This window comes from Monodon monoceros, unplaced genomic scaffold (assembly GCF_005190385.1).
Source record: "Monodon monoceros isolate NGI ecotype Baffin Bay Population unplaced genomic scaffold, NGI_Narwhal_1 Super_Scaffold_5, whole genome shotgun sequence".
In the NCBI taxonomy this organism is placed as follows: domain Eukaryota; kingdom Metazoa; phylum Chordata; class Mammalia; order Artiodactyla; family Monodontidae; genus Monodon; species Monodon monoceros.
The window spans coordinates 107,453,407-107,472,502 of NW_021703782.1; the positions used below are offsets into that span (position 1 = coordinate 107,453,407).

Below are 19,096 nucleotides of genomic sequence, written 5' to 3' on the forward strand. Positions count from 1 at the left end.
GGGGAAACTGAGGCTTGGGACGGTGAAGAACGCTCTGAGAAGCCACACGACTGGTGGAGGGTGGAGCCAGGATTCCAGTCAGCTCTGCCTGAGGTCAAAGGTGAGGGTTTGGCTGAATTAGTCACTGCAGAGTTCAGGAGGAAGCCAGTGGAGAAGGCTTGGTAAAGGCCAGAGCAGGTGCAGAAGGGGCCGTTGGATGTGGGAATAAATACAGAGCAGAGCGGCAGGACCCTCCAGGCGGTGATTCTGAAAGTATACAGCAGAGGAGCTGGTGTCCAGACCCTCCCTTGGTAATGGTGGATGAATGCCGGATAATTCCATGTGCTTCCTTTTCTAAGAAGGACTAGGTCTGTTGACGAGTTGCCAAGTATGGGAATTTTTCTTACGGTGACTGGAATATAGAATTTTTGAACTAAAAATAGTCCATTACTAGAGTTCACCAAGGACTCAAATGAAATATTTCCTGAAGAAATCCGATGTCCACATCATCTTGCAAAACCCGCACTGTGCACATGTCCACATGGCGAGTTGGAATTCTGGCCGTGTTCTCAGTGCACTGGTAGCCTTGTCTTATGTTAGCTGTGGCTTTCAATGACTGCTCTTGAATAAAAAACTATTTATTAGGGAAAATTTCAAGTATATACAAAGTAAGCAGAATAGTATAATGAATCCCTATATCCCCCTCACCCAGCATCACCAAATATTCAACAAATCTGCCATTCTTGTTTCATCTGTATCTCCTCCCACCCTCCACTCCCCCACTCAACGATGATCATTTTTTACGTTTCTTTTTCTGTGAGGTAAAATTAACATACATTGAAATGGGCAAATCTTTGCTTTACACTTTTGACAAACGGATACACCTGTGGAACCCACATTCCCATCACAATATAGAGCGTTTCTGCCTTCCCAGACAGTTCCTTGGACCTCCCTATCCCACAGACAACCTCCGTTCTGATTTTTTTCACCTTTGATTAATGCTGCCAGTTCCACAGCTTTCTGTAAATGGAACCGTATAGTAGGCACCCTTCTGTGTCTGGCTTCTTTCGTGCAGGATTATGTCTGTGAGATTCATCCATCTGGTTGCCTGTATTGGTAGCTCGTTCCGTTTTCTGGCTGAGTGGTATTTGATTATACGAATGTACCTCAGTTTGTTTATTCATTCACCAGTTACGGACATCTGGCTTGTTTCCAGTTCTGGGCTATTGTGAAAACAGCTGCTATGAACATTTGAGTACAAGTCTTGGTGTGGACGTATGTTTTCATTTGTCTTGGGTAAATACCTAGGAGTGGAAAGACTGGATCCTATGGCAGGTGCACGTTTAACTTTGTAGAAACTTCCGTTTGTTTTCCAAAGCGGTTGAACCATTTTTGCATTCCCACCGGCGATGCGTGAAAGTTTCAGTTGCTCCATATCCTTGCCAACGTTTGGGATCACAGCCCTTGTAATTAATCCTGCTCTTTTCAAGTGAGCTAATATATGGATGCAGTTTCTGGAAGGTTTAGCTTCTGTGGGTCAGTCTGGTGTTGGCCAGTTGCTCTGTGGTCCAAAACTTTATTAGCTCAATTCTCTGTTTCTTTGTCTTCCCAGAATTCCCTTCCCGCTGATGTGGGGCTGGGTGGGCTGGTAGAGGGGAGGTTTCTAGGGGAGTCATAGTCACAAAAGATCGGGAACTGTGGGTCTGGGGCCGGGACTGGAGGTTTGCCCCCTGCTCCATCTCTCTGCTCCCCTGGAGCTCTGGGTCCAGTTTGGAGCGGACAGAGGGCCAAGTGGCCTGACCTCCCTTCCAGATCTGACACTGGCAGCCCTGGAAGCTGCTCCCCTACCACTTCCCCATTTGTGGAGGTCTCTGAGGTCCAGGCCTCAGCTCCTCCCCGCTCTGATGGTGGCACATCATAGAGTTGCTGCCCCAGCCCACGGGGGCTATGCTTCTGGGGGTCCAGACTCACCTGGTCCTCTCTCTCTTCCCCTCAGATATTGGCCCGGTGACCCTCACGGCCGACCCAGCGGTGTTTCAGAGGGAGCTGAGAGAACTCTACGTGCAGGTAGGCCGCCCCGCCCCTGGCTGCTGGCCCTCTGTGTCCTTCTGCCCAGTCCCTGCTAGAGGCCAAGGTCTTTGCCCCACCTGGGGGCCAAGGTGGTGCTTCCTGCAACCGCTATGACCTGCCTCCCAGCTCTGCCTGGGGCTCCCCCCCAGCTTGGGGGTCCTGCAGATTTTGTATTTTGGGGGCTTCCTTCCTTTATTCAGTGAACCAAGTACCTACAGGAGTCCCTGAGCCTGGCATGTAGAAGGTAGTCATTATTTACTGCATGGATGCAGGCTTGGAAGGAGGGGGTATGTGGCAGCTGAGGGAGGATTCAAGAGGGGTCAATTCAGACCCCCAAAACCTGGCCCGAGACTGGGTCAGATGTCCCATGGCCTCCTTGGCTTTTGGGCCACACTGAACACCCTGGTTCAGCATACGTCTCCCCCACCCAGCTTCCTGCAGGCAGGGATCCCACGGATCGGTCTAGCTCACCGCCAAGTCCCCCAGGGCCCAGAACAGGGCCCGGCACATGGAAGGGATGAGTGAACCAAAGAGAGAAGCGTTTCCTGAAGTTACCACGTGCACACCCTGCTTCCGGGGCTGGGTGTGCGAACCTGGGGGGCAGAGAGCTCCTGGCTGGTGGGCGGGGAGGGGAGGGCTGTGTGTTTATGTGGAATCGGTTCCAGAGCAGGTCACAGAGAGGATCTGAGGAGGCGGCTTTGAATGTTTTCCTCTGCCCACCCCTCACCTCTCCTTCTCCTGGCGACCCCTCTACCCCTGTATCCTCCAAGCCTTGGCTAACATGTGGCTTCTTTGGCGTATCTGTTCGATGTCCCGGTGGCTCCCATCCCTCCTATCGCACTGGTAGCACTCCTCACAATGGTAACTAAATGCTTGTGTTGTGCTTGTTAATGTAAAGTCTGCCTCCCATCCAGACTCTGTGGGAGGGACCGTGTCGCTCGGGCATGGGTGAGTGAATGAGTGAATGAATGAGTGAATGAAGGAGTAAGTGAGTGAATGAAGGAATGAATGAATGAGTGAATGAATGAGAGATGAAGCGGATTGGATGCTACACTGTGTCTCAGGGAAGGGAGTGGCTGGGGCCCTGGCCTGACCCTGGATGGGCAGGACAGAGGCCACTGGAGGGGACCCCCACCTCCCTGGGTGGTCCCCACGGCGAGGAGGTGGGCGGCAGCCTCTTACCCGCCCTGTCCTGCAGGGAGGCGGGGACTGCCCAGAGATGAGCATGGGGGCCATCAAGGCTGCCGTGGAGGTCGCCAACCCCGGCTCCTTCATCTACGTTTTCTCGGACGCCCGCGCCAAGGACTACCACAAGAAGGACGAGGTGCTACAGCTGCTGCAGCTTAAACAGTCACGGGTGAGCCACCACGAGGGGGTGCTGGGGAAGCTGGGGTCTCCGAGGGCCGCCCCAAGCCCTCCCCCCACCGCCGGAGAGCTGAGCTGCTGCTTCTCTGGGTCCAGCCTCCACCAGCAGTGCCGACCAGCCCACTGACTGAGCTGGGCTGTGAAGTCCAAGTGTGTTCTCATGCTCCCGCCCTGTCTGCCAGGCCGCAGGCCTCCCTGGCGAGACCCATTTTTGATAAAGACCACACCGCCCTGCTCCCTTCACACCCCGTCAGAGCCCGGGCAATCCGTCTTCCTCCTGGCGTCGCCTCTGCATTGTCTAAGGGTCTGGAAGACATGCTGGGGTTTTTGCTCCTTGCTTTCACAGAGAGGGGTTGGGAAGGAGATGTGTGCAGGGAAGGAAGGAGGGCCCGCCCGCTGGAATCCTTGGGAAAGACCTCAAGGGCTGGGACGCCTCTCTGCTCTCCGCTCTGGAACAAACTCGGGTCCTCCAAGGTTCTTCTAGCTCTGCGGCCTCCAGGGGCCACTTGGAGCAGAGTCGATTTCCATTCCCTTCCTCGTAGATTTGATAACGGCTCCCATTTATCGAGCACCCACTGTATTCCTGGCCCTGTGGTGAACACGTGACCTGCATCAGTCCTGACCCCCACGGGGCGGGAACTCATATCATTCCCATTTTACAGATGCATCGCCTGAGCCCAGAGAGAGGAAGGGGCTTTCTCCAGGTCACTCCTCCCTGGTTCTGGCCTTGCTACTCATACCTGTAGAAGGTGGCCGAGGAACCATGAGCCAGGCTGCCTGTCTCTCTTCTAGGTGGTCTTTGTGCTGACGGGGGACTGTGGTGACCGTACTCACCCTGGCTACCTGGCCTACGAGGAGATTGCTGCCACCAGCTCCGGGCAGGTGTTCCACCTGGACAGGCAGCAGGTGACCGAGGTGAGCCGGCCCTGACATGCTGCATCTCTGGGCGGCTCGGCCCATGGGTTGGTTGCCATCATGGATGAGCGGTGCCGAGCGCTCACACCACAGCAGGAAGCGCAGGAAGCCCGGTGCTCAGGGATTTTTGGCATCATCTGGCCAAACCCTCTCACTCGCCCCCAAAGCAGGTGCTGTGGGTTTCTCAGTTTTGCCGGTAAAAAGATTAGGGCTTGAAGGAGCACCCTGGGTTTTAGCCCGGGTCCCCCAGGAGGTCCAGGCTGGTAGGATAGATCTAACAAAGGCTGGCAGAGTGGGGGTGTAGGGGGAGCTTCTCTCCAGAGTCGAGGAGCCCAGGAGTGGGTGGAGGAGCATGGGGGCAGCCATCAGATTTGGGCTGTGTTGCTGGGACAGGAAGTCGAGCTTGGGAACTTGGCAGGGAGAGGATTGCTTGGCCCTGAAGCCTGATGTGCAGGGCTGCTGATGCCCCAGCGCTGACCAGGTGTCTGCGTCCTCATCTCGGTCTTGCACCAGGTGCCTGCCCTTCCTCCCCTCCAGGCTCCATCAGTTGCTCAGGTCTCTCCCCGCTTTCCCTCTGCCCAGCACGTCCATTCCTCCCCAGGAGCCAGAGGGATCCTTCCAGTGGCATGTTGGTAAATGTTTCACAACCATCTCTCTCTGGAAGGAACAAGAATGCCCACTTCCATGGTGTAAATACTCCTACTTTGGCTGGTTTCAAGCTGCCGTCATGAAGTCACAGAGCATGGGAAGTGATGCTCATAATCGGCTTTCCTGAGCCTGTATGAGCCGGTCCTGCATCCCACTGGATCCTCTAAAACAAATCTGACCAACAGGTCCCGCCCCATTGTCCCCTGGAACAGGTCCAGACCCTTATCTGAGCTCCGCCTCTCTGAGCCTATCGCCTGTGTTCTCCCCCTTGCCCGCTGCTGCCGCCCTGCTGGCCTCTCTGCTCTTTCTTTGGTGCCCCGTGTCTTTCCTCCCCCAGGGCCTTTGCTCGTGCGGCTTGTTTTTCCAGCTTCTCCTCCCCTGGCCCCTCATCTTCCCAGTCTTAGCTGAAATGCACCTTCCTCGAAAGGAGATTAAGTCTCCTTTCATACCCTCTCCCAGCTCTCTGTACTGCTTTATATAATCATAATTTTGCAGCTGTGCGATTATTTAATGCCATTAGGCTGTGAGCTCCCTGAGGGCAGGGCCCTTAAGTTCCTGTCTGCTACTGTATCTCCAGCACCTGGTACAGCCACCAGCATGGAGCAGGTGTTTGGTAAGTAGCTGGTGAATGGATGACGTGGAGTCCCTTGTGCGTGAGGAAGAGGAAGATGAGAGGAACAGCATCTCTGAGGCCACTGCGGCCTCGGGCCAGCCCTGCTCTTGCCTCCGGGAGAGGGTATGGTATGTTGTATATTTATGATCTCCAGGGCCGTGTTTAGGTTAGCGCCTTCGCTCCCTGTTGAAAGATGGCGTTTATGGTTCTCTGCTACACATTAGGATTTATTTCTTTTGGCGTGTCAGCTTGCTCTGGTACTAAGCCACCCAAGCAAGGGTGGGAGGCATTTCAGAGTGGAATGATGGCTTGGTCCTTGTTTTGGCGGTGTCCCATCTGGGCAGTTGCTCGGGAACTGGGTTCCTGCTGGGGCAAATCAGATGTCAGGCATCTGGATGGGTCGGTGGAGGACCGCTTGCTCAGGTGTGGGGCTGGACTCTCCTAGCCTCTCCCTCGAGCCATGGAACCTGGGGCGAGCCCCTGGCTTCTGGCCGTGGTGCCAGCCTTCTGCCGTGGCAGCCTGGCCAGGCAGGACACGTCTGACGTGGTAGGACATCCGATGGCCAGGATTGGCTGCCCCTGGCTAGGGACCTGGATCCCTCTCCTCCCTGAATAGAGCTCTGTCATTCGTTAGCTTCATGCCTTGTACCTGGCCCCTTCCAGATGTCCCCAGACATTTGGCAAGCCTGGGAAAGTAGCTGGGGCAGCCAGGGCCGTGGTCATCCCCCCAGGAGAGGGAACAGTGCCTTTGCCCAAGCCAAGGGGGCTCCGGCTAGAAGAAGTTGCAAAAGTCCCCCAAACCCTGCCTGTGTAGTCAGTTCTTTGACCATTTCAACGTGTGTCCAGTATGGCAGGAACGACACATTTTGCGTCCTCTCTTCCCTTCATTTATCGAGCACGTACTCTGCGCTGGTGCAGCTTTAGGTGCTGGGCGCCGAGAGATTATCCATCGATCTTAGGTGTCTGTGCTTTCGGGCGTTTAGCTTTTTCCACCTTTGAGATTCCAGAGTAACTAAAGGAGGGTGAAGATCCTCTCCCCCTGGGAGGGGTAACCTGTAGCTTTTGCCATCCTTCAACGGACAGGGGAGGCAGGCAGTGTGACCCCTTGGGCCTGTCCCAGAGGTGTGCATTTTTTTTGGGGGGCCATGCTGCGCAGCATGTGGGGTCTTAGTTCCCCGACCTGGGATCGAAACCGTGCCCCCTGCATTGGAAGCACGGAGTCTTAACCCTTGGACAACCAGGGAAGTCCCCAAAGGTGTGCATTTTTAATTAGGACTTAGCTAGGTCCAAGAACCTCCTTGCCCCAGCACATCTTTCCCACAGGCTTCCCCCCAGCTCAGACCCAGCTCAACGTCCTGTCCCCAGGTCCAACAGAACGGTCAGAATTTCTGGGAGAGCCCATCATCCTGAAGCCCTCTGGGGTCCTGGGAAGTCCCATTCTGGGGGCTCAGACCCTTTCCCTGTCCAGCACCAGCAGGTACAAATATGACAAATCGCTCAGAATCTGGGCATTAACCAGGGGAAAGGTGAACTGCCCTGTAAGACAGTAAGGGGGAAGGGGAAGGGAGGTCAGATTAATAGGTGGTTTGGATTAACAGATCAGGAGACACAGGCCCGGGAGGTGACCTCATCCTGGACCCTTCCCAGAGGAGGTGGGGTGGTGGGGGGTTAAGGTCACATGCTGTCTTCAGACCCCAGCTCTGCCACCTGTCTGCTGTGTGACTTTGAGCACAGCACTTAACGTCTCTGGGCCTTTGTTTCCTCTGCTGTGCAGTTGGGTTATGAGGGCTACTGCCTGGAGAGATGGTGACAAGGGTAGGAGGAAGACCTCTGCATGAGGCCAGGTACCAGGGAGCCCTGGGGGAGGGTTAGTGGTGGCCATACCTCTAGCACCTGCGAACACACACACCCCAGCTCTAGCGAAGCCCCCTCAAGGGTAAGAGCTTTCTCTGGAAAAGGTTCTCAGGAAGGTAGAGGCTGGGCCCAGTGCCCCGTGGTGCCCAGTTGTCAAAGGCCCTCAGTTTTCTGATCTGTGGTTCTTGAGGCCCATTTGACGCCCCCGTCCCCAGCTTCCCCTCTCGGTTTCCTCACCCTGACTGTCAGATGCTTTGGGAGGAGCCTCGGGGGATGATTTATCTGCTGTGAACCGCTGAGCGGTAACCATCTGGCCAGGGTAGCAGCGCCAGATTCTCTCATTCTTTCCCCATCAGCAACAGAGATGAGCCCCAGTGCACTGCTGTCTCCCAGGCCCCCCTGTCCTGCTAACATCTGGAAGCCATTACCTTCGCAAATAAACATTAAGCTTGCTCGATGAAGGCTGTCTGCTCAGAAGTTTCCCTCGATTCCTCTCTGAGTCCCCGGGCCATCGCCAGGCCCAGAAGGCTTTGCCGCCAGACCTGGGCCTGCAGCCGCCTGGCCTTGCTGTGGGCAAGAGGGTCAGCACCCCCGGCTCTGGAGTGGTGACGCGCTTACAGGGCAGCCCTCGTGGGCGGGCCGCCTCCTGATGGGGTCGCTGGCCTCCTGTCCCATCTCAGCCCTCTCCGTGCAGTAGCCTGAGCTCTTGGGCATCTTCTCTCCATCAAAAAATCCTAGAAAGAGCTTGTAATGACAGTTGCAACACAGTAGCGGGTGTGACCCATCTGGGTAATTGTCAACGGGTGCTGCCACCACCTCCTGGCAGCTTTGCTCATTTCTGATTTCCTCCTGACCCCTGAGAAGGCCTGGCCCGGGGGGAGGAGGACAGTGGTCACAGAGCTGTTGCTTTGCTGTCGGGGAGCTGCCTCACTTACTTCACCAGCTTCTGTCTGCCTTTCTAGCTGGGAGCCTTAGCTGCTGCTTCTGATCTACCTCCACACGGATGAAGAGCCTCGTCTTCATTTCTTAACCAAAATAGGTGGGATCTTTTCAAGAGAAACATCCCTTAGAAAGTTAGGCAGAAACAGAAGAATGAAGTAGCTCCAAATATAAAAACAGAGGAGTTTTCAGAACACAGAATTCTCGTCCAGTGATAACTGAAATCTAGCTGTAAAATCCAGGCGCATATGTTCCAGCTCAGTCTGACCAAAACATATTTATTTTCCAAATCTCGAGCAATTCTTCCAATTCCCTTCTGTTCCCTTTCCCTTCCACGGAAGATCACATGGTAGGCAGAGCTGGAGGACTGTCATTTCGAGCGAGGATGGCCAATATGTAGCATGCCAGACACCACGTTCTAATTCCAGATCCATGGCAGGCGTTGGTGATCAATCACAGACCTTTTTCTAGTTGCGGCTGAACGTGGCTTCACATTTCTCCAAACAGTATTCCAGGAAGTCACTTCCTGTTGATTAGAACTGGTAAGCGACAGGATACCCCTATGGTTGCTCAGGTATATTCTACAGTCATGCTTGTAAAGGCATACTTGTTCCTTTCAATTGATTTTTGCTTAAAAATTTTCTGTGAGAAGTGTCAAAGATATAGAAAAGTAAAAACAGGGACTTCCCTGGTGGCGCAGTGGTTAAGAATCTGCCTGCTGATGCAGGGGACACGGGTTCGGGCCCTGGTCCGGGAAGATCCCACAAGCCGCAGAGCAACTAAGCCCGTGCGCCACAACTACTGAGCCCAAGTGCCACAACTACCGAAGCCCACTTGCCTAGAGCCCGTGCTCTGCAACAAGAGAAGCCACCGCAATGGGAAGCCCTTACACTGCAACGAAGAGTAGCCCCTGCTCGCCACAACTAGAGACAAAGCCCGTGCGCAGCAACGAAGACCCAATGCAGCCAAAAATAAATAAATTTAAAAAAAAAGATAGACTCCAGCGTAACCCACAACATCACCTGGTAAAATGACTAGTACTTCGCTAGTATCAGCTGATGCCAAGCCCGTATTCAGCTTTCCCTGCTTGTCCTCAAAATGTCAAATCAGGATGTAATCAAGGGCTGTGCATTTCATTGGGTTCTTATGTCTGTTAGGTTTCCTTAAATCCGAAGTAGTCCACCATTTTTTCATGCCACTAACCTGTTGGAGAGGCATTGATTATACGGTGTCCCATGTTGTGGGTTCATCTGATTGTTTCCTTATTCAGGAAAATAAGTGGGATGGTATTTTGGAGAGAGAGTTACCTGTTGCCTGATTTTCAACGGGAACCTGTCTGAAAGAGGAAGATTTTAGAATGAATAAAAGCAGTTGTAGAAACAAAGGATATAAGATTTCTCAGTGTTGTGACAAGGGTCAGGAGGGGGCTGTCTTTGCTGTCTGCTTAGAGACATGGTCCTGCTTAGAGAGCATGGTGTCCAGGTGAGGGTGTGGTCTGAGGCCCCTTGGGCAGGGGATGGTGAACCACATTGCTCTGGGAGAGATTCCGGATCTCCAGAGTTCATCAGTGTGTAGGAGGCATCAGGAGGGCTTCCTGGAGGAAGTGATGGGTGTCACAGAAGTTGGCCATGTGAAGAAGGAGAGAAGTCTTCCCAGCAGAGGGCACCCTTTGCTCCTTCTGTCCCAGCTGAGTCCTCTGGATGCCTTCATTCAGGTGTCACAGTTCTGAGCCCACAGGCCAAGAGGGTAGTGACGTGTGAATCGGGCCTAGTATAGGGCAGTGGGGGAATGGGGTGGCCTCAGGTGACCTGGAAAGCCTGTACGCTGCCTAAAAGCCACTGGGGGACCGGATTTTGCACACAACTGGCAGCGTGTTAGGGACCCACCTCCTGTGGGCCAGGCACAAGCAAGACATCACGGGCACCTGCTAGTGTCAGCTTCTCACACCTGCCTTCCAGGTGCTGAAGTGGGTGGAGTCAGCAATCCAGACCTCCAAGGTGCACCTGCTGTCCACGGACCACGAGGAAGACGGCGAGCACACGTGGAAGATCCCCTTTGACCCCAGCCTGAAGGAGGTCACCATCTCCCTGAGTGGCCCGGGGCCCGAGATCGAAGTCCAAGACCCGCTGGGTACGTGCGCCCCAGGGCTGGCCTCCACCTTGGCCCTGAGACTGAGCTGGGAGTCCAGAATGGGACAGAGAGAGAGGCCCTGGGGTGATAGGGGGTTTGGATATAAGGCTCCAAGAGCAAGGAGGGTAGGGGGAATGCCAAGTGAAGGGCAGAGAGGGTACCCGTGGTAGGTGAGAAAGCAGGAAGGCCGTTAGCAGCCCAGCTAAGGGGAATTAAAAGGATGACAGTCCCTGGGCTTCAAGGATCACATGGCATCTTCCCCTTGTTCCCTCAGTGGAACTCTTCGGTGGCCTGGAGAGTCAGTGGGGGCAAGAATTAGTGGCACATCGTAGAGGTGGGAAGCTGGGGCTCTGGGAGGTGGAGTGACTTGTCGGGTCGCCCAGGGTCAGTGTGATTTGGACCCGGTCTCCTGGCCCCATGGTGCTCTGCGGATGTCCTGAGTATTTAGGTCCAGAGGCCAGGGGTACAGCCGGCACCTGGGGAGGGATGAGGATGGAGATCAGGGTAAGATAGAGGCCCGGGTACCACCGAAGGCCTCTTGTCAGTTCCTCTAGGAAGCCCGAGGCTGGTGTTTGGAGCGCTGTGGGTTCCAGGGGACAGGGTGGGCCGCTGCCACCCCCAGGAAGTGGCTGGGGACTAAGCGGTCCTTGGGGTTTCCACAGGGAGGATCCTGCAGAGGGACGAGGGCCTCGACGTGCTCCTCAACATCCCTGACTCGGCCAAGGTTGTGGCCTTTAAGCCTGAGCATCCTGGGCTGTGGTCCATCAAGGTAGGGGGCCTTGGGTTCCTGGGGTTGGGGAGACCAGCTTCACCGACCTGAGATACCACCTCCCTCTCGCCTGGCCCCAGGGAGCCTGGGGCCCTGCAAAGCTGACAGCTGGAGCGTGGATAGTGATGTGGGCATATCAATAGAAGTAAAGGGTCAAGAACAGAGGAGGAGTATTCCGCCTTGCATCAGTGAGAGGAAGTGGAGCAGTTTGGGGTTAGTTAGGGAGCTTCTAAGAAGGGCTTACAGAAACCACTTGAGTGTCCAGGTGGGTGACTGAGCTGTCCTGTGAAGAGTGCACAGAAGCAGCAAGGGTGACCTTGGGCTCAGAGGGACAGGACTGGCAGGGGGAGCAGGGTCTGCTCTAATCGGCAAGGTGCTGGGGGCAGGCTGGGCTCCTGACAGAGCGTCCTGGGATGGGGCAGGCTGCTGCTTCAGGAGGACGCGACTCTTTCTGATCAGGCAAACATGTGTGGAGCCCCTCCTGGGTGCCAGGCACAGTGCTGTGTACTGCAGGCACCGCTCTCCTTCAAACTCTGAGCATCTCTGAGCCAAGAGCTCTCATGCCAAGGCAGGGGTTAGACGTGCAGGGGGACAGACCAGACCCGCGGGAGTTGGGGGCGGTGGTCGTGGGAAAGGCAGGGCAGCTTCGAGAGTGCTACTCAGGACAGTGCCCTAGCTGGGTTTCTTCCACTTCATTTGGGGAGCATCGTGCTGGGCCCCCAGGGAGCAGGTAAGTTGCCCACCTGTATGCAATGGCGGGAGAATTCCAGCTGCCGACTCCAGGCCGGGTCAGGTCGCCCGCCTCCTGCCTGGAGCTGGGGTGCTGGGTTCGGATGCCCCGGTGACGTGGGCCTGGGCCTGTGCTAGGTCTATAGCAGCGGCCGCCATTCGGTCAGGATCACGGGCATCAGCAACGTCGACTTCCGAGCTGGCTTCTCCACTCAGCCCTCCCTGGACCTCAGCCACACCATCGAGTGGCCCCTGCAAGGTACCGTGCTCCTGGCCCCAGGGCGATTCAGGGCTGCCTTCTGCGGAGGTGGGGCTCGCCTTTGGGAAGTGGGGGGAGCTCTGGGGGGAGCCGTGACTGTGTGACTATGGAACGGGTCTGCAGAGGCTGGGTCTAGCCTCTCTGTTACATCACAGTGAACTGTGCCCAGGGCCAGCACTCCCTCTGTCGGCTCCAGCCCAGGTGACCGTGGGACCATTTACCTTTAGAACTTCCTCCCTGCCCCCCAAGACCTCCAGGACCTCACGCAGTCCCGCTTACTACTCCTTCTCCTTGCTCTTTGTCGAGACTTGTCTGTCCAGAGCCCCACTTCTTCCAGTGAACATCAGGCTGGTCCAATACATTCCGAGGTGCTTGAGTGGACACCTTCCCCGAAAGGGGGACCAGTGTCTCACTCCAAGGGAACAGTGCCCTGATGGACATTTAGATGTCCCTGGAGGCTGATAGCCTGGGGGGACGTTGGAGGTGTAGGATCAGTTTTCCAATGAGAAGCCGCGCACTGGGTTCTGAGGTTGCCTACATACCCCATCATGGCTCCACCTGGAGGAAGCAGAGACTTCTGGCTCAGGGTGCCAGAGCTTCTTGCCAGAAAATGCCACCTGGTAGCCAGACCAGGGTCCCCATTTATAGTTTGGAAAATATGGTGTCTTGCCACGGGTCCATCCGGAGGATTTTGCTAGGACCAGCTGAGCAGAGATGGGGGGACTAGACCAGGTCAGGCTAACTTTGGACCACAGAATAGTGACCCCAAATGGTGTGTGCTGGATCCTTAGGGCTTTCTTTCTAGTCTGTATCTCCTCTAATGTCTGTCATTCTTGTCAGCCCTTGTAGGTTTCCCTGCCAGGACCAGCAGTAATATCTTCAAAATGAAAAAGGGGTCTGCTTGCTCATGTCGTGTTTGTTTTTGCCAGTGGGAGGGAGGGCGCGAGGCAGAGAAACTTAGCTCCTATTCTAAAGCCAAGAGAGAAAAGAAATCCTACATGAAGTGCTACAGTGGGGATTGAAAACTGGCCAGTCTCCAGTGGAAGAGGGTGAAGGGTGTGACCCTCTTTGGTTTCTGCTTTTGATAAAGATGTGGGTCCCAGACATCCAAAAGAGACAGAGAAACAGCAGGGCAATTGCAAATGATAAATAGCGATTGGTCTCAGTGCCAGGGGCACCAGGGAGTGGGCGAGGCTGTGGCTAACTGGACAGTGGGGGTCTGGGCTGCAGGAACAGCTGCTGCACGCCGTTGGCTGCTTGTTGCAAGATGGGAATGGCGCCCAGCGCTGACACACTTGATTTTTCAAAGGAATCTGGACTTCTAGATTTGTATATGCCCCTTCCAGATTGTTTGACACTTTTTCAAAAATTTGAAGGCACTTCCTGGACCACATCCTCTGGTCCCTGGTTTATGATCAGTGAGAGGAAAAACACAATGAAGAGCCATCTGCAAAGGGAGCGACCTGACTGTTCCCACATCAGCTTAGGAGACTGTAAAACCCAAGTCCAGTTCTGTCTGTCCAGGGATAGCGTGGAAAGTACATTTCAACAAGATAGAAAAGGAAACCAGAGGAAAGATGAGCATGGGGAAAGGATGGGCAGGAGTCACCCTTCCCAAACCGGGGCGTGTGTCTCACCTCGGCCGGTCCCAGAGCCTGCCTGACGACAGCCAGCACCAGAGTTAGTGGCGGGGCAGGGGTGGGGGTACCCCTTCCCAGTTCTGCTCAGTGAGCGCCCCAGTCTGCACAGTAGAGGGGATGTAGCCATGGGAAGCCGTGGGTTGGAGGGACACTGGTGTTTCAGGACCACGGACAGTAGCAAGCCCCCGCTTCTCTCCTTATCCCACCCAGCATTAGTTAGCCCAGGGAAGAGAAGGTGAGGGAGTGGGTGAAGGTCGGCCAAGCAGGCTGCTCTCTGACTGTGGTCCTAGAGCCCCTGCTTGGGGAGGATCGTGGAGCCCAGCACAGATGGCAGCATCTCCTTCCTCGCCCTTCCCTCTGCAGGGGTGCCCGTCTCCCTGGTGATCAACTCCACAGGCCTGCAGGCACCCGGCCGCCTGGACTCGATGGAGTTCTCACACAGCTCAGGGCGGTCCCTCCTGACTTTGCCCATGCGGCTCCTCTCCAACGGATCCACCCATCAGCTGTGGGGCGGGCCGTCCTTCCGCACCCCCCAGGAGCGCTTCTACCTCAAGGTGAAGGGCAAGGACCATGAGGGAAACCCCCTCCTCCGCGTCTCTGGAGTTTCCTACCGTGGGGTGGCCCCAGGTGAGTGATTGGCTCTTACCACTCCCAGCTCCCTGGTTCCCTTGGAGGCTTATTTCTTTCCGGAAGGCTCTTCTGATTAGATTAGATTAGATTAGATTAGGAAATATTTTTTCATTAAACTTCTCTGGGCAGCAGGCTCTGCAAGGCATTATGCCAAATACTGAGATGCTTCAGATGTAGCTTTCAGCTGAAGGATTTGCTGCAAAGTCATCCACCCATCCACGCATCCATCCATGCATCCATCCATCTATCTGTCCATCCATCCACCTGTGCGTTCAACATTCATTTTGTGTCGGTCATGGTACTAGGCACTGTAGACACAGCAGTGGGCAGGGCAGTGGGTATGGGTATGCCCTTCCCTAGTCATAATTGCTCTCATAGTCAAAATCATGGTAATACTAACCTAGTCACCATTTTGAACACTTTCCGTGGGACAGTCCTGGGCCAAGCACTTGCCATGCATTAGCTCATTGAATGCTTACACAGGTTCTGAGATGTGTCCCCATTTTATAGCTGGGGAAGCCAAGGTCACCCATTTTATAGGGTTGCTCGAAGGGTTCCGTAAGCTAATGCACATAACAAGACAGCTCTTGGGTATTCAAGAGGCTGCACACAGGACGTGGGAACCGTGGACCGGGACCCTCCACACAGCTGCTGTTACTGTGACGTCATTGTAGGTCACGTTGTGTTGGTTCCCATGTGTGTGGCTTTTGCTGGTTTCCCGTGTGTCCCTGAGGTCTCACCATCCGGGCTGGAAGCTCCCAGAGGGCAGGGCAAAGTCTTTGGCTTTCCAGATCTGCCTCTGGTCCTGGGGTGGGGTGGGGTCTGAGTTCACTGGTCATCGGCCTCCTTACTGGGCTTCGTTCCCTCTTCCAGCCCACTCCCCCCTCCCCTGGCAGTGACCAGGGAGGAGTTCTGAGGTGGATGACACTGGCACTCCATCATCAGCTTTGCTGGGGGTCACCCCACTTCATTTAAGGATGCAGGGAGGGTGCCAATGTGCCGGTGGCGACGTGGAGGACTTGGCGGACCCGAGTGGGGCAGGGTGGGGTCGGGGGCTTGGGACCCCTTCTTTCAGTCTCCTGGCCTCCACTCCCCTGCTGTGGCCCCTGGGCTTCTCCTCCCTTGGCCTTTTTTTACAGCTTTGAGGAGGAATTTTCAGGAAGCAATTTCAGCAGCCTCCGTTTCTCTCTCCTGTTCTTTCAGATGGCTCCCAGAGTTTTGAGTTTAGAGCTGGATTTTGGTCTCCATGTCAGCTGTAGATTAAAGTGTGGAGGCAGGGTTGGGGGCGGGATGTGCCTCCCCTACTTTCCGGGTCTGGGAGGCTGGGAGTTTGACTGAGAGAAGGAGGCTCTGGGTTTGGAGACATGGGGGTGGGGAGGGCGGGGCCTCAGTTCCCTGGGCTCTTCGAGCTCAAGGAAGAGGGAGCCGGAGTTGGCCCGGCAGAGGCTTCCAGTGCGTGGGGGTGAGTGGTGGCTGCTGTGCACGCAGCTGAGGACGTGGCTGGATGGTCCAACGCCCCTCTCCCCTGGGATGTGGCAGGGAGCCTGTAGCATGATGTCACCAGCCGCCCTCCCACCTCCAGCTCTATGCTCAGAGGAGGTCTGGCACATTGCCTCAGCCTCGGAGCATTTCTGGTGGGGATGGGGGAGAGGGCAGTGCGAGGGTTCAGCACACGTCCGTGATCGCCCAGTGAGGCACGGACAGTCCAAGACTGACCCTGGGGGACAGTTCTCAGACTTTTCCACTGAAGTAATTCCGAGAGTCAAGGAAAGAATATGTATCACCCCAAGGCCAGGGTCAGGCGAGGGGGGCAGTGGCATCTGTTGGGGTCCCAAGAGGCTCATCCCAAGCTGTGAGATTTTGTGGAAGTCTCTTATTTTATCTCAAAAATGCGTGTGAATTTTGGATTTACAGCCATGCTCCAAGTATGCTTACTTTTCAATAAAAAAGGTTTCCCTCCCACAACTTTGGGTAAAACTGACCCTCCAGGCAGACGAGCAGCCTCACAGCCCTACCCACACCCCTGGGGAGTCCTGTCTGGGTAGCATTTCGTCAGATTTCAGGGCTGGTTTGACTTCTGTGCCCCACAGAATCGCTAAAATGGTGGCACAGGCTGGTCCGTCCTGGCCAGGCTTCTCACAAACCATAAAAACCCCATGAGTTTTCATTGACGGAGCCGGTCCTGCCACATGCATGTGCCAGGTGCTTTCCACGCCCCATCTCTCACCAGCTCCTCACAACAACACGATGAGGTCAGTAACCCAATTAACCCCATTTTACAGAGGTGGAAACTGAGGCTCCAGGAGGCGACGCGACCTGCCCTTGGTGACCACTGGATGGTGGTGCCAGAGATTGTATCCCGGCCTTCTCTTCCCTGGCTCATCCCTGTGGGTCTCTGTGTCACTGGAGGAATCCTGAGTGCTGGTCCTTGCCCACAGGTGCCCCCCTGGTCAGCATGCCCCCCAGGATCCACGGCTACCTGCACCAGCCCCTGGTGGTCTCCTGCTCTGTGCACAGCGCCCTCCCCTTCTGGCTACAGCTGCGGCGGGATGGAGCCAGGCTGGGCGAGGAGAGGCACTTTCAGTGAGTGGCTCAGGGCCGCCCGTTGTTCCCAGCCCCAGGGCTCCTGGGGGCCTGATGCCCTGGAGGGATCTAAGGGGAGTGGGTGGCAGGAGTGGGACCTTGGTCTCAGTCATATTGTCCTCCTGGGCACCTCCCAGCTTGGCCAGGGATGGGGGAGGGTGGTTCCCTGAGGCTCCCACTGCTGCTGGAAGAGCCATGGGCCTTCCTCAGCTTCTGAAAACTCAACCCATGCAGGCCCAGCTCTGTGCTGGTCAGGGCAGGAAGGACCCTCTTGAGAACCTCCCTGCTATGGTTGGAAGTCCAGGGCTCAGAGAGGGGAAGGCACTTAGAGTCACATAGCATATCATGGGATTTGCATGTCCTTGGCTGTCTGCCTCTTCTTACCAAGACTCCAGGAGGATTTGCGACCTCCCTTCTGGGCAAGATTCAGGGGACCAAGCCCCCCAGTGTCTGGACGAGGCTGGTGGACCGTCTCCAGCTGTTCGTTGTCCACAGGGGGTCAGGGAACAGCAGCTGGGAGATCCCGTGGGCCTCCAAGGCTGAGGAAGGCACATATGAATGCACGGCGGTCAGCGGGGCTGGGACCGGACGAGCAAAGGCCCAGATTGTCGTCACAGGTCTGTCTCTTTGGGCCTGTCTGCGTATCCCCTCCCCACCCCCTTCCTGATTTTTCCCTCTAGGATTTCCTCCCAGGGTTTCTCCATCTGGGGGCAAGCATGCCAGCCAACTGCTGGGGCCTGTCCATCATCCAGAGTCTGATGCCCACACGGCACCTGCTTGCTGGCTCCCCGCCCCCCCCCCCCCGTTTGGGCTGTTTCACCCATGAATGGCCTGTGAGTCTCAGCTGCAGCTCGGACTGTGTCCCCCGCCACCAGCCTCAATCCCACCCCTGACCTCCTGGCCAGGCCCTCACAGGGGCCGCCGTCCATCCCGTCGTTCCCAACCCTTAATGCTTCCAGGTCCCGCCGCCGTGGCACCATTGAGCTCAGGGAGGCTGGCAATGCCACAGACCCTCCTAAAATGAATGGGCTTTATTTTTAAAATAATGAACCTAAGCTGTCTTGAAGAGGAGAAAAGGGCCCAACGAACAGGGAGAGATCAGCCGCTCTAAGTTGTCCTAAACTCACACAAAATCACGCATGCTCCCTGTGGGAAGACTGGAAACTATAAACCAGCAGAAAAGATCGGAATGACCTGTGATCCCTCTGTTCTAGAGATGACCTTGATAGCATTTTGATTTACTTTCTTTCAGACCTTTATCTATGTGTGCATTTTAACAAAAATGGGATAATATTACACGTTCTTAAAACAACCTGATTTGTTGTCATCTAACACTGTAGCGGGTCAGCAAATATTTTACTATAAATGGTAAGTACAGAAAAGTAGAACAGTATAAGGAAATTTGCACGTGCATTTATTAGACTTAATGATTGCTAATCTTTTGCCATACTTGCCTTTTCATTTTATGGCCAAACTATTTTATTTTAAATTTTAATTTTATTGGAGTGTAGTAGATTGACAACGTTGAGTTAGTTTCAGGTGTACAGCAAAGTGATTCAGTTATACATCTAACTGAATATATTCTTTATATACATATAACTGAATATATGTATTTTCAGTTATACATATATTCATTCTTTTTTTAGATTCTTTTCTCTTGTAGGTTATCACAGACATGGCTAAACTATTTTAAGCTAAACCGTAGGCATCCTGACATTTCAGTATGTATCTCTTTTAAAAACATAGATTTTCCCATATAATAGATTCTATGATTATACCTAATAAAATGAATAATAAGTAATGCCTTAATACTACTTAATTTTGTCTGGAGTCAAATTTCCCCATTAGTATACTTGCACATCACGGTCATTGACATGTGGATCCAGCTTTTTTCCTGCAGGTCCTGCAGACTGTCCCTGGATAGACGGTCTCTGACCTGTCACTTCTTACGACCTTTTCTTGTTGAGAGGGAG

General features: G+C 54.7%; 1 protein-coding gene across 1 annotated transcript in view; it reads left to right on the forward strand.

Annotated features, from left to right (window-relative positions):
* HMCN2 (hemicentin 2) overlaps window positions 1-19,096 on the forward strand; it is a 149,271-nt gene that overhangs the window by 18,213 nt on the left and 111,962 nt on the right. The window contains 9 exon segments of the mRNA XM_029203622.1: window positions 1,976-2,046; window positions 3,248-3,406; window positions 4,207-4,329; window positions 10,342-10,513; window positions 11,176-11,282; window positions 12,150-12,270; window positions 14,274-14,537; window positions 16,979-17,123; window positions 17,619-17,740. Coding sequence (XP_029059455.1) covers window positions 1,976-2,046; window positions 3,248-3,406; window positions 4,207-4,329; window positions 10,342-10,513; window positions 11,176-11,282; window positions 12,150-12,270; window positions 14,274-14,537; window positions 16,979-17,123; window positions 17,619-17,740 — 1,284 coding nt within the window.